The 15267-nt window shown below is 41.3% G+C and overlaps 1 protein-coding gene across 3 annotated transcripts; it reads left to right on the top strand.

Annotated features, from left to right (window-relative positions):
• The first annotated feature begins 8396 nt into the window (after nucleotides 1-8396).
• LOC147428916 (flavone 3'-O-methyltransferase 1-like) lies at nucleotides 8397-13818 on the top strand. 3 transcript variants are annotated; one of them, XM_086494955.1, is made up of 3 exons: nucleotides 8397-9242; nucleotides 9514-9578; nucleotides 13631-13818. In XM_086494955.1, the coding sequence occupies exons 1-3, from the start codon at nucleotides 8519-8521 to the stop codon at nucleotides 13811-13813; spliced, it is 972 nt and encodes a 323-aa protein (XP_086351081.1). In that variant the 5' UTR covers nucleotides 8397-8518; the 3' UTR covers nucleotides 13814-13818. The 3 variants fall into 3 exon arrangements, with proteins under 3 accessions (XP_086351081.1, XP_086351080.1, XP_086351082.1); XM_086494954.1 differs by lacking the exon at nucleotides 13631-13818 and adding an exon at nucleotides 9666-10001; XM_086494956.1 differs by lacking the exon at nucleotides 13631-13818 and adding an exon at nucleotides 9725-10001 and having other exon boundaries at nucleotides 8399-9242.
• Nucleotides 13819-15267: the final 1449 nt, after the last annotated feature.

Genomic DNA, 15267 nt, shown 5'->3' with positions numbered 1-15267 from the left:
AGGTCCCCAGTGAAAAGCCTTGCCTTTGCCTTTCAGTTGGTCCGTCATGGGAACAACAATATTAGCATAGTTTTTAACGAACCTTTGATAAAAACCTGCAAATCCTAAAAAAAATTGTAACTCTTCCAGATTTTTAGGAGAAGTCCACTGTCAAATGGTATCCACTTTGGATTGATCCATATGTAGCCCAGTAGCCAAAATAACATGCCCAAGATAGTGAATTTCCTCCTTTAGAAAATCACACTTAGATTCCTTGGCATATAATTGATTTGTTCGTAACAATTCAAACACCTGTCTCAGATGTTGTAAGTGTTCTTCCTCAGAAGCACTATATACTAGAATTTCATAGAGAAAAACGATGACAAAGTTACCCAAGTACGGCTTCAAGACACTATTCATAAGTGTCATGAATGTTGCGGGCGAATTGGTTAGCCCAAAAGGAATAACCAAAAACTCGTAGTGTACAAACCTTGTTTAGAATACAATTTTGGGGATATCAGCAAGACGAATACATACTTGGTGATAACCCGACCGCAAGTCTATTTTCGTAAAAATACGAGCATGAGTGAGCTTGTCGAACAACTCATCCATGGGTGGCAATGGGTACTTGTTCTTAGCAGTGCCGCATTTAAGCCACGGTAGTCTACGCACATGCGCATCCTACCGTCTGTTTTCTTCACTAATAGGATAGGAGAAGCCCATGGTGAAAAATTGGGTTGGATAAACCCTCTGCTAAGATATTTAGCAAGCTTACATTTCACCTCAGCAACTTCATAGTAACTCATGCGGTAGGGTGGTTTGTTGATTGGTTTACTGCCTACAACCACATCGATGCTCTGTTGCACCGATCATGTTGGCGGTTATCCTGATGGCAAATCATTAGGAAAAGCATCGTGAAATTTCTTTAGAACATTTTTTAAATCACTAGCAACCTTTGCTTGTTCAGAAGTAGCCGTTGGTGGAAGAGATGAGAGAGAAGTATGCGGCGTTGAGGAATGTTCAATAGATTCAATGTTAGAGAGAAAATGAGACACATTAGGAGAAATATGAACCCTATGGGGCCCTTTGGGATTAAGGTTAATTAGAGGCCAGCCAATAGGAAGAGGGTGGTGGACACACTCTACAACTAGGAAGAGCTAGGTGTGTCATAGTTTGTCCCCTCTTTCCCTTGGTTTGCCTAGGTCAAAACAACCTTTTAGAGGAGAATACCATGCTCTTACAAGCCTTTAAAACCTGGAAAAGGGGGTGTGACAGTGAGGTGACAGTTGGAAAAGTGAAGATGACATGATGGTACAATGTAATTTGAATTGGGGAGGGGGGAAGGGGGGGGGCGGGGGGGGGGGGGGGGGGGCTTCAATCTCAACCATTAGATACTTTATTAATCCAATGGATATCATCAAAAGGCGCCTTTCAACCTCCACCCTTCATCTTGAGTGAGATCTAGTGGCTAGGATGGGCTCCCCTCTCTTCAAAATGCGCCTTTTCACCTCCTTCCTTGATCTTGATTGAGATCCAAAGGCCGAGATTGAGCCCCCACTTCAAATGGCGCCTTTCAACCTCCACCCTTGATCTTGTGCAAGATCCAATGGTCAAGATTACACCCCCACATCATATGGAGCCTTGCTCTTTTACCCATTAAACAACTTGCACCTTCCCCTCCAATTAACCAATGGTCCATCTTCCAAGGCCTATTAAATATGGGCCAAAGACCCCACTAAAAGAAACTGACATATTCTAGCTCAAAACCACTAAGAGGTTTTTTGTGTCCCCTTAACCCCCTACCAATTAGAAACTTAATCCCAAACCTTACAAGGCCCCAAAGAAGTCCAATATTTTCCTAATGAATGAGTAACACAAGAAAACTTGATCTATTTCATTATAAAAAATGAGCTGCATAAGCTCAGCTGTACATATTAGTGGTGAAGAAGGCAAATCCTTTTCTCCTAACAATAACACATGTGTGCCATGGGATTCAAACATCAAGCTATTGTGCTCATAACTACGCTTGAGTGATTTTCCTAGGCTATGCAACCATTCCCTACCAAGGACCACGCCTGCCCTCTCCATGTTCATAACCTAAAAAATCCAAGGATGTGGAGTAGCCTTGTACTTCCAATGGTATAACTCGTACTTGAATATCCCAGATTTCAGCATCATATCCATTCATCATTGCTACCTTGTAGCGGTGGGAACTCGGAGTTTAAGGCAATTTGAGTTTTTTCACCAATCCATAATTAATGAAATTGTGAGTAGCACCATCATCTACCAAGATGTGCACCTTGTGCCCTTGCAGAGATCCGTACATACGTACTAACTCATGTGGTCAGAAGGTCTGTTTCCACACGGAAGCTATGAGACAGCATTCATGCACCACCTCGATGTGTGTTACTTCCACTGTCGAGAATCGTGAGGAAGACTCAAGAGGCAGCAGTTGCACTGTGTACACTACTTTCTCCTTGCCATGAGCAACAGATTTTGCCTTGGGACAATCCTTTTTGCCATGATCGCTTCCCAAGCATTGAAAACATAACTTCTCTTTTTTAGCCTTATGAAAGTCCTCAAGAGAGAGAGGACCACGGGACCCCTTGGGTTTTTGAGCTGCTTCAAAATTGGCTACTATAAATTTCCTTTTATTGTGCCCATACTGTGTGTGTGTGTATTACCATGTGTATTAGTAGGCACGTGATTATTATGTGATTTCTTTTCATCTGGATCATCATGAATGTGTGCTTTCACTATGGCCTCCTCAACTGTTTTAGGGTCCTGAGTCTTGACGTGCTTCTTAAGCTCTGGCATCCGACCACAGATAAACCCACGTACTTGTTGAAAGGTGTCTAGTACTTCCAACTTGAGGATAACATCGTGATAGTGAGAGATATATTCAAGTAATGATGGGTGTTGGCGCATGGAACACGTGTCCCAAGCCGTCCAATTCTGATCTGCTTCATTTGTAGGCAAGAATTCTTTGTAAAACATAGCCTCAAAGTCTGCCCAACTCTGTGGTATGATATTCTTGTCCTTGAGAGACATCCACCACTTGTAGTCCTTGCCTTCTAGAGTTAAACTTGTTTGCAGTGCTCTGACTGGGTCCGAAGTACGCCGTAAGGCATGAATTCCATCCCACTTACTGAGAAAGATATTCACTGCGTCCTTATTTGCGATCTCGGTCTTCCCCCTTAAAAGTTGGTGGTTTGTGTTTTTCAACAACTCATCCACCTCCTTTCCAGTGAGAGTGTGCAAAGAATCTGGAGATGGACCTTGTCCATGATCAAAAGGGCCTTGCCCCTAAGTAGTAGTGTGCTCATGCATGTGTGTGTCAACAAGGCCCTTGGCCTCCTGTTGTGTAAGTTGTATCACCAATGTAGATAATTTAGTGACGTTTTCATCTAGAGATGCAAAATTACCTTCCATTACTGATATGCGTGTCTGAAGTGCACAAAATTCTTGAATATCAAGCAACTCATAAGCGTCATCACCTCCCGTAGCATCATGGGCACCCTCCGTGAGAGCATCCGACCGCAAGCCATCATGGGTAGGATCAGGCGTATGATGCTCGAAATCAAAAGTCATGTTGATATCTGAATCCATGGCGACACCGTGCAGTGGAAGGAATAGAAAGAAAAATACTTGGAGTCGAAAAATAATCCCGTAGTTGTAATTGGCACCACAGTCGATAAGTAGCCTTGCTAATTATGTTGGAGAGTGATGTGAAAGAGTCGTCATCAACGAATATTGATGCGATGCGGTACTTTCTGCAGTTTGGAAGGAGGAACGAGAAATTGACGTTTTTTGAAGATGTTCGCGGCCCGTTGGCAAGATTATGTTGCCTTTGCTGTACCGGGATTTAATTGCAAAATTCTGCAGCTTATTTATTCTTTGCCTGCTGAATGGAATGCTTTGAATGGAGTCCGTGACTCCCTTGCGGTATGTCGAGACGCCTTTCTTCTTGTAAGGGTGTGTGCCAGGGTGGACATGCACCCTAATTCAAAAAAAAAAATTCCCAATTTTTTGGACCTTAGGGCAAGTGTGAAAAACACTCATTGTAAACAGCTATGGCCGCTGCTGCTGCAGGCCGCCGACTAGACGAGGAAGCTCGCAGCACCCTGTGTAGTGCTCAAACGGGGTTTCCAAAGAAAAAATTCTGGATCAGCAGGGCCACGCGCACCCTTCAAGACTAAATTTGCGCCATGCCGAGCAGATGCTCCCGACGTCAGCCTTGCTAGCAAGCGGTGTTGCCCACAGGCGCCCTCTCGTCGAGGCCACGGTGGGGAGAAGGTACGCATTCATGCACATGCAAAGAGCTCCAAAAAGGTGGGGCTCTCCACGCCCTTGTGTCCCAAAAAAAAGAAACTTGGCTCTTGATACCAGTGTAATGCATGGGTGACTAGACCTTGGAATCCACCTTCCAACCTCCCACTATATAGGCAGGCTCCTAGCCTTTTGTCCTAGCCGGATTCCCTTGTCCACACTGCCTAGTCTGGCTCGTGGCTCAGTCCATGACTCCCTGGCCTTGCCCTTGTCTTGAAACTTTAGTGGGAGGTTGGGAGGTGGATTCCCTTGTCCACACTGCCTAGTCTGGCCCTTGGCCTAGTCCGTGACTCCTTGGCCTTGCCTTTGTCTTGACAATTAACCAAACAAATTTCTAATTGTGCTAGGGGTATCTTGGCGGGCTTGCTTGAATTTATACATATTTTCCATGCCAAACATAATATATATTTCTTGTGGAATATCTTGTGAACAGATTACGTATCGGCTACTATTTTGTATTAAACAAATAAGAGAACGAAGTGATAATAATGATCGCATGTCAATGTATAATATCCACTCCATGCATCAAAATTCTTGTAGCAAACTGGACATTGGGAAGAAGAGGATGCATCTGAAGTAGATGATGGGACCAAATATGGATGCAGGACAAGGTGGCTAATGTGTGTCCCTTGTACAAGTGTTGGATTCACTCGTTGTGTCAGATTTTGAACACCCTGGCTTAAGCGGTGAATGCTTTTCTCCATTCAGACTTGTGAGGATTGGGGTGTCTGGATGGCTATAGAAAGCCGTGTTATTTCTGCATCTTTCTCTGCCAAGTGTGTCGTGTAAATATCCTTCTCTCTCTTTAACTGTAGAGTCGACGCCTTCCACTATCAATGCCAACATATCTCGGGTGAAAGTGACACAACTCTCCCTTATATCATGAGTAGCAACAGTTGTCTGTTTTGACGAAAAGTATATTGGTCGCTGTTGCACAAAGTGAACATATAACATTTTTGCAAAATATAGTGCACAATCTGCATTGTGCATGGGATGGTGATAAACTTCCAAGTAAATCCTCTCAGCGTTGTCTTTGATTGCATCATGGTTGCACTTTGAAACCTTCCACCTTCCTTTCTTGATCTCTGCGTCCTCACATGGTCATATTGTCTTGATCATGTCCTTCGTCACTTCTTTATTGATCTCTTTCCATTGCATGTTAGGGGACGTAGGACTAAGCGGCGCGGCTAAGAGACTAAATACCTAAGCGGCTACTCCTAAGTGGCTAACACTAAGCGGCTAACCTTAAGCGTCTATCCTTCAACAGTCTAAATACCAACTAGTCTTAAGCGGCTAAGCGATTGAATACCTAAGCATCTATCCTTAAACGACACGCTCTAAGCCATTTGAATACCGATTAGACCTAAGCGACTAGCCCTAAGTGGCTAAGTGACTAAATAACAAGCGGGTAAGACTAAGCGGCTCCGCTAAGCGATGAAATACCTAAGCAACTAGCCCTAAGTAGCTAGCCTTCAACGGCCTAAATACGGACTAATCCTAAGTGGTTAAGCGACTGATTACCTAAACGGCTAGTCTTAAGGGATTAACTCTAATTAAGTAAATAGCCCAAAATGAGGAACTACATCCGATCGACATAACGTCAATTTATCATAAGCGATCGACATAACAACGGCGATCGACGATTTGCAAAACGCATGAAGTTAATCAAAGATAATAAGAACCTAACGCTATAAACATTCTAATTTACATTTACTAGGACAAGTCACAATTAAAAAAACAACATAATGTATTAATTTCTAAATTAATTTACTTAAAAATAACAAAACTAATTATAAACTGGCATAAATAAAAATATCTCTTTTTTTAAATGATTAAATGCCATTATCTTTCTTTGTTAATGATGATTTTTAACTAATAAAATTTATAAAATAACAAAAGCTATATATTTTTATTTTTTTCTTTGTTTAGAAAATGTGTGTGCGCCCCTAGATTGTGTGTTTGGATTGTTAACAAATTAATGTGTATTTTTATTTATTTGCATGTATGTTTATGTGTATGTGTGTGTGTGCAAGAAAGGAGAATGATAGAGCACTCACATGCGACCTATTTGAGCAAGAAGTACTTGAAGAAATGTCGTCAAACCTGCAAAAACACAAACACACACACAAGTGAACAAACATACTATGAATCTTGAAAAGAACCTTACCTTCTTGATGTGGAAGGAGAAGAGCAAGGGAAGAGAAGAAGGAATGAGCAAAAATGCGCAGGAAAAACTGACGGGTTCTGTTTTTGCAGGATTCGTCGGTACAGGCACCGATAGAAGCATGGGAATGCACGCCAAAATCAACGTCGGAATATGCATCTAAATAGGCATCGGTATGCGCACTGAAATACGCATAAAAATTTAATATTTGATTTTAAAAAATATGGTTCTCCCTCCATAGTTAGCTACATATATACCAACGCTCGCCATTGACGTCGGTATTTAGGTGATCTATTGTAGTGCTTTCCCTAGATGGACTCTCTTTGTAGTACCAACTCCACCCTCGGGAGATTACTTTGATCCGGACAAGATCTTCCATTTTACTTCCTGAAGAGTGTTGGAATCTCTCAGTCTTTGATCAAGTTGCCATCTAAGCCTTTGGGTGGACATATGGATTTCTTCAAAAGACCTCAATTTGTCCCCCTCTTCACATCATCATCCCACCATCCTTAATAATAGATGGAAGGCCTCTCTTGATAGTAGGAAATGGTATTTCAAATTCAACAAAATATGGGATCAGTTTATCCAATTCAAAAATACATTGTCTTGTGGCTCATCCTTCACAAAGCCATGTGGACAAGAGAAAAAAACCTCAGAGCAAGAATCTCTGATTATGTACCAAGTGTCTAAATGAAGTTGAATCCATCTCTCACCTCTTTCTCAACTATACATGGTCAAGAGCCATCATGTCCCCTTTGACCCAAGTCATGGAAATAAACCCCTTATGGAAACAACTATTGTTAAGAGACTCCATTAGGATTTTGTCTTCCTTTTAGACCAAAATCACAGATGAATTATTTTGGATTATTTAGAAGCAGAGGAATAAGGTTTATTGACGTGGCTCACCGGACTCCAAGTATGAAATCCCTGTTTATTTACAGACTGTTGATACAGAGCACTTTGAAGTGGCCACCAACAACATCATGACCCTCATTATCAAGGACATCCATGGTGTGTACAACTCAATGGAGGGCCTCTAGAAGCAAGTTGTGATTAATGAAGAAAAACCCTCAACTCGGTAAATATGGCTGGAGACAAGGTTAGAGAAGCCACTTACTTGATCATCAGGTCATTGAACTTCATGAAAGACATCTAAGATGCTATTTGGAAACCAACCCCCCCCCCCCCCCCCCCCCCCCCCCCCCCCCCCGCGGGCGGGGAGCATGCCCCTTGTTTACATTGGCTTCTCTCCCCATGATGTATCAATTTTGTATAGCCCATCCAACTCACGATGTATTAGTTTTTTGCTCCCACTAATATATATGTTGATGGCAAGTAGAAAATGATGGGAGACTTTGGAGGTTGTGAACTCCACATTTGTGATAGTGCTGAGGCTATTGAAACCCAACCCGCCCGCACGCCCCCCTTCCCCGCCGGGCATGCCCCTTGTATACATTGGCTTCTCTCCCCATGATGTAACAATTTTGTATAGCCCATCCAACTGACGATGTATTAGTCTCCCACTAATATATATTTTGATGGCAAATAGAAAATGCTGGGAGATTTTGGAGGTTGTGAACTCCGATAGTGCCGAGGCTCCGAACTCGGACATCACATCTCCTGTTCTATGGTAGCTCACAATTTTACTCGGCAAATTCCCAAATTCCGATGACGGGTAAAATGCCTGTCCAAAAGCAGGGAGACTCTGAGACATTTTTATAAGCGAGGATAACCCTACCACTGCTTTGATCGTGTGATTGGCACCGATTGCGACTTGGTTCTCTGCGTCGACCTACTCCTCGTCACTTGCCAAAGTCGTGCATCAATCAAATCGGCCCATGTGGCAAGCGGGGCCCATTTCACAACAATTTCTGACGTTACAATATACGCAGACCCTCACAACTATCGCACACGAGCTTTTTTAGGAGGGGATCAATGGCCAATTTTAAATTGGGGGAGCGAGGCCTGCACTGTTGAAGGCTTGAAGCTCAAGCGCTCTCTCTCTCTCTCTCACACACACACACACACACACACACACACAAAACAATGGGTTCCAGTGCAGGATCGGATGAGTCGGCGTTTTCTAGGGTGATGGAGGTGGCCATGTTAGGCGTGCTGCCAATGGCCCTGAAGGCAGCGATGGAGCTCAAGGTGATGGACATTCTGGCGCAACATGCAGATGAGGAGGGGGCTGGAGGCGTCGATGGCGGGAGCTACTTAACGGCAACCCAAATAGCGGCTCGAGTGGAAGGGCGCACAGCACCGCCGGAGGAGGCGGCGTCAGCGCTGGATCGAATCCTGCGAGTGCTGGCGAGCCACGGCCTGTTGGCCTCTATGAGCAGCAGTGGAAGCACTAGTTATGGGCTCACGCCCTCGTCGAGACTGCTCCTACAGACGGGCCTTAACTCGCTGGCCCCCTTTGTTCTGCTGGTGCAGGACCCCGTGTACTGGCAGGCCTACTACGACTTCCACCAGGCCGTGCTGCAGGGCGGCACCATCTTCGCCCGAGTGCATGGCATGAAGTCTTTCGCTTTCACCAAGAAGGACCCCGCCTTCGACCAGCTCTTCAACCGCGCCATGTTCGCCCACTCGCAGCTCGTCATGGCCACCCTGCTCGATACCTACACTGGCTTTCAAGCTCTCCATAGCCTTGTGGATGTGGGCGGTAGCAAGGGCGCTTGCTTGGGCATGATCACTTCTAGGTACCCCAACATCAAGGGCATCAATTTTGACCTTCCACACGTCATTGCCGGTGCACCCACTTACCCAGGTGGATCCTCTCTCTCTCTCTCTCTCTCTCTCTCTCTCACACACACACACACACACACACACACACACACACACACATATTCACAATTTCACACATGTTGACCTTTCCCACTACCAACTAAGGGCATGCACACACCAGGATTAAGCCTTTTGCATGCTCACACTAAAATCTTAGTTGTAACTTTGCCTTTTGTTCTGTAACTATGCCACACATTGAAGCTCTTGTAATGTACTCTTCATTCTACCCATCGTGTGCATACTCTTTTTTAAAGGTGTGGAGCATATTGGAGGAGACATGTTTGTGGCCATCCCAAAGGGTGAGGCTATCTTCATGAAGGTATGTTACATTGTCAACATTACACATTCTCAAAATATACAATAGTACCTATGTTGCAAGTTCCATTTTTTTGTTGGATGGCATCAGTGGATTTTACATGATTGGAGTGATGATCATTGTTGGAATATCTTCAAAAATTGTTATAGTTCACTTCCCAACAATGGAAAAGTCATAGTTATGGATGCGATATTACCAAAACAAGTAGAGCAAGATGCAGACGCCCGAGCTACATACCACATGGACCTTGTAATGCTTGCTTTCAATGATGGTGGAAAAGAGCGCACCAAGGAGGAGTTTGAAGCATTGTCAATGTCTGTTGGCTTTGCTAAAGTACAAGTCCTTCACAATATACATGGTTTGAGCGTCATTGAGATCTCTAAAGTTTGAGGACTTTTGATTTTGGAGGCATGCTTTGCTCCTTCATGCCTTGCTGTGCATCTTGTTTAGAGTAATTTAGAGTGAGCTCTAATTTTAGTTTAGGTGGTTTAATATTATCAGATGTAATCTTGCATACCTATTGTGTGAGCTTAGACTTATGACTAACGTAATCTTGCATACCTATTGTGCGAGCTTAGACTTATGACTAACCATTCAATAGATAACAAATGGATGTCAGTGACAAAAATTGATTACTGAAGTACAAGTTAAGTATTTCCTCCGAACACTCCACAACACTAAATCACATGTGGTCTTAAATGCGATCGACGACGGTGGATTGAGTGTGGGGACCTCAAGGTAGATGGATGGGCGTAAAAAAAGTAGGGCTCAACACCCATTGGGTGACTCGATGCCATGACTTGTTCGATGATAGACAAACACTCTAACCATGTGGGCACGTAGCTTTTGATGTCATCTATGGTAAAACACACTGTTATATAGTAGACACAAATAAACATAAGTAAACTTGAACAGCAGAAGTTAACTCAGACACTATCTGACTATGCACGTCAGTTTTGAATTGGACGCCCTAGTTACCCTCTGTTGATCCCACCATTTGATCTTCATTGAAGATATCGTGTGTGTGATACAGTGTTGAAGACAAACACCCAATGTAAATGGTTAATAGACACTAAAGTATAACTAAGTTGTTTAATCAATAGATCTCTAGGCTTGTGTCATACATAGCTAGTGACTATCTACTAGTCATGTCACATGTTGGTAGAGCCAAATTGTAGTTGGTTGTCCCTCCATGTCGCCTTTGAACTCATACATCCCAACACATCCATTTTACACTACAAATGGGTTCACTATTATAAAATTGTGTGCATCATGTGCGCTTAGCATGGATACTTAAACAATGCCCCTCTAATCACATATGGTTCATGACTCCTTTTTAATGATAAAGTAACAACTTTTTTCTTCAAATTACTTTCTTAGACCCTTTTAATAGACAAAAACTTAAAAATTTTCCAATTAAAAATTTCATTTTGATGCCCTCTCATGCTATACTTTTAAGGTGTACTTCAATCCCTCTCTCAAGTTTGCAAGTTCCTTTTCTTGTCTCCCATTGATATCTCTTACAAAAGAGGCATTTCCATTGGGAAACCCATATAAAGATGTATGGGCTCTATCCCCTTCAAAAGAGACAAGAGTGGCATTTTTTGTGAAAGGGATGAGGGATGGTGTCTCTATAATATTCCTCTATGAAAATCACCTTAGCCTCTCACTCATGAAGAAAAGGACGTTTGAACTACCCACATAGATGATAAAAGTTATCCTTGTTGACATGTATCGATAAATTGACTATAAACTGGATGCTATTTTCTCAAAACACGTGGAGAAGAAGTAGAGGCTCATGCTACATACCACACACTTGCTTTCAATAGTGGTGACAAAGAGAGCTGATTGGCAAAGTTAAAAGTCTTTTCTATATTTGCTAGGCTCTTCCAAAAGTACATGTAATTAATGGTCCAAGCGTTCTAGAGATCTCTAGATATTCAAGACATTTAATCATGGAGGCATGCTTTTCTTCCTTAAAAGATTTTGTACATTTTGCCGAGTAACATTAATTTAGGAATCTTGGGACTTAATTCAAGTCCCAATATTGACAACATTTTTAAACTTTGTGATCTCAAGTGTTTTGAATTACGGGTGACATTTTATGTCAACACAAACCTTTCTTATTTCTAATGTTCAAGAAACACTAACACTAGTATCCACAATATCTAAGTTAATAACACTATTTTGATGTTTAGATCTCTAGTGCTTCTAGTATTTCTGCTCCAGCTTGACAAATGAATGCCTTCACCAAGCTTGACAAATGAATGCCTTCACCATGGTTGACTATGCCCATCATCTCCGGAGAGTGATAGAAACTCAGCTTGTTAGTTCTATATATAAAAACCTACACCAACTCTTGGGCACAGACAATGTGAGTAGGAATGCCATAGTTGTTGTCCAAGGCATTCATGAGAGACAAGCACCGAAGTTGAGTTCACATACTCTCAAGTTTGGATCTTTGTACTTTTTTTGGTTATACTCGGCCTCTTCTTCGTAGTTTTGTGGTAGTATTCATTCTTGGTATTTAGCTTACATTAGGACTTAAGAATTTGTTGTGTGGAGTCTGATTTCTTGATCTCTGGAATTAATTGTTTGAGATGTCTTATCCTTTTTATTTTAAAGTTGAGTACTTGTTTCAAGTTTAAGCCAAGTAATGTGCTTCAACTTATTTTGTGTGTGTGTGTGTGCCTCTTTAAAAAAGAGTTTTAAGGGACCATTAGTTTGTTTTATCTAGTTTTGTTTGGTAGCAAATAAAGTGATTTAGTTTTTTAATTATAATTTTTAATTTTTTCTTGTGTCCCTTGATTTTGTAGTTTTGTGAGTGTTGTGTACCCTCTTATAATTCATGAGTTCATACTATTTTGAGCTTATGAATGTATATTTTTCAGTCATCTAGCGGACACATAAATCTTTTTTTATTTTCTTTCGAGGTAGTGACAAACTATTGAGCTTCATGGAGATATATTGGGAGGGTGTGGATACCCCAACAACTATTGATCTTATTTTCATGTGTCAATGTGATTTTATGTGTACGTAATATTTTTTTTTCATTGTAAATAAATTTTTAAATAATTAATGGGTCTTTTTGTAATATTGGTTTTATGATGATCAGATGTGAAAGGTTCCTTTTTGACTTGATTTTGGTTTTTTTTTTTTTTTATGAGTGATGTTTATCTTTTATTTTTTGTTTTCTTTGATTTGTTTTTTGTTTTCATTTTTGTGTTCCTTTGTTTGTTTGGTTTTTATTTTTTCTAATTGTGATAAAGTTATAAAATATACTTTGTAGAATGCATATTTTTCTTGATTTATCCTTTTAATTTTTTGTGTTAAAAACATACATTTATAGGTCCCTATTAATGAGGAAAATCCATCGTGCGTGAAGAAAAATCACTCGCCAGAAAAAAATTCACGGTTAGTTTCAAGCTAACAATTTTTTTTATGTCTAGTCAAAATATTTCTTTTCGTCGGAATATTATGGCTAGATGGCGCCCGGAAAGTGATTAAAAAACGGTCAATCGTTTGTCTAGTTGGCCGATAGTCAATGGTTAGCGGTTGGAAGTCAATGGTCGGTGGCTGATTTCAAAGGCGGACTTGTTTCCTCAAGGGCAGTCGCACGTGGGTGGACTGGAGAGTCCATTTGGATTTGTCTACACAAGGGCGGCTACACATGATTGCCTCTCATGAGAGAGGATAGTCATTTTGGCTTATAAAAGGAGGTAATTTTTACACACATTTTGGAGTGTGAAGTTGATGCAACAAGGTGGGTGTGAGGTCGTGAGAGTGAAGCAAGATAGGAGCTCTATTAAAAGTATAATCCCTTTGTAACCTACTTCTTGTTTGAAGTACTAAAGCCATTGAGTGGCTTCTTTTCCATGGATGTAACCCACATTGGGTGAACCACGTATATCGTGTGCTCTCTCTTTCTCTCTCTCTCTCTCTCTCTCTCTCTCTCTCTCTCTACTCTACTCTAGAATCTCGTGTTTGTTGATAATTTGTCTCTTTCCATTAAGTAAGCTATTCAAATATCTATTTAGCTACATCCTATTTCTCAGGTACGTCTTTTTGACCCTTCTTTTTGTTTCTTCACAAGAGATGACTCTCAGGTACGTCTTTTTAACCCTTCTTTTTTTTCAATAGCTAGAATTAGCCATAATTTGTATCAAGAAAGATTTAAGTTTTTAGCTAAGTTTAATTTGAATAATTTCCATGTTTTTGGTGATGATCCTAGTCATTAGTCTTCTTTCAAGAATGTCTTAGTTAGTACTCATTAAAAAAGTTTTTCCATAAAAGCTCTCAATCATTTGAGGCATTTAAGGGAGAAACATCTTGTGGTAGATCATCCTTTATGTCGGTTCATATCTCTCAAGTTATTTGTGTAATTTATAGTATTCATTATAGTTCTATGATGTATGTTGGCCAAACATTTTGAGCATCTCTTTTTCATTTTTTGGAACATGTAAAGAAAAGCGAGAAAAGTTCAAAGTAAAATCACCTTTCATGAAAGTGTGAAATCCTTGTATGGGGCAATAGCATAACATGGCTTTGAGTCTTTATGTTGTTTTCCTAGTGAGCACATAGAGGGTAATTTTAAAACTCTAAAGAGTTTTATAAATCAGCATATTCTTGTTATCATATTCATGTGGTAGTGATGTGTGTGAATACACTTAGGACCGTCGGGACATTTTTTCCCTCCTTAGGAGGTTTTTCCCCTTGTGCATTGTACATATGCCCATGAATCTAGGGCTACATTATGTTTCCATTGCACACTAAGAAATATAATCTCTCTTGTGTGTCTTAAGCTTCCTTCGTCTTCTCCAAGTTGTGTGTATTTCCCTGCAACCCTAATTCCAACAATTGGTATTAGAGCAGGTTGTATTCTCTCGGGCTTAGTCGCTAGCAGCTCCAGTACACGCCTGCTTACTTTATCTGATTTCTATAGGCTTTGGTGAGCGTCAGTAGTAGGTCGACAAAATACTGCGTGCAAGCTAATAGAGCTCGATTTGCTCAGATTTTTGATATGGGCTCATTTCGGCCTTTGTTGCAACTACAAACAGTGTTGTGCAGACAAATTTTTTTCAGCAAGCTAATAGAGCTCGATTTGCTCAGATTTTTGATATGGGCTCATTTCGGCCTTTGTTGCAACTACAGACAGTGTTGTGCAGGCAATTTTTTTTCAGTGCCATTTTTTGCATAACGGGCCCCTTATAGTCTTCTGTGGGTCATGCTATATAGCACTTGCTGGTCTTGCTTCATTTCTCCTCTGTTCGGACAGTTTTCACATCAGGTGCAGACATTCGCCATGACTGACAAACAACACGGATGTTTCAAGATGTTTGCTGCTGAGGATAGATTGGATGGGAAAAATTACCCTATGCAGGCTTACATGATGCAAAATTTCCTTGTGTCAAAGGGCATTTGGAATATTATGCAAGGATTTGATGGACGTCCTGGTTCCGAGGATGTAGGCGATGTTGCAGGTTTTGGTGGCAAGGATACTGCTGCTAGAGTTGTTTTGCCTGTGGCTAAGCAAGCTTGTTGGGATGTAAGAGATGCACAGGCTCATGCATTGATTGCGGTGTCTATGAAGCACACTATTACTGCTCACATTTGTTCAGAAAAATATGCAAAACAGGCTGGGGATACTTTGGCTAGTCTTTATGCAAGTCGTAATGAGGCTAAAATTACATTG

This window comes from Adiantum capillus-veneris, chromosome 22, assembly GCF_014529385.1.
Source record: "Adiantum capillus-veneris isolate H3 chromosome 22, ASM1452938v2, whole genome shotgun sequence".
Taxonomy (NCBI): domain Eukaryota; kingdom Viridiplantae; phylum Streptophyta; class Polypodiopsida; order Polypodiales; family Pteridaceae; genus Adiantum; species Adiantum capillus-veneris.
This window is presented reverse-complemented; position numbering and strand designations above follow the sequence as displayed.

Coding starts and splice junctions, on each gene's coding strand:
- LOC147428916 (XM_086494954.1), top strand. CDS start 8,519: ATGGGTTCCAGTGCAGGATCGGATGAGTCGGCGTTTTCTAGGGTGATG. Junction 9,243..9,513: donor CGGTGCACCCACTTACCCAG/GTGGATCCTCTC, acceptor TCTTTTTTAAAG/GTGTGGAGCATATTGGAGGA. Junction 9,579..9,665: donor GTGAGGCTATCTTCATGAAG/GTATGTTACATT, acceptor GGATGGCATCAG/TGGATTTTACATGATTGGAG.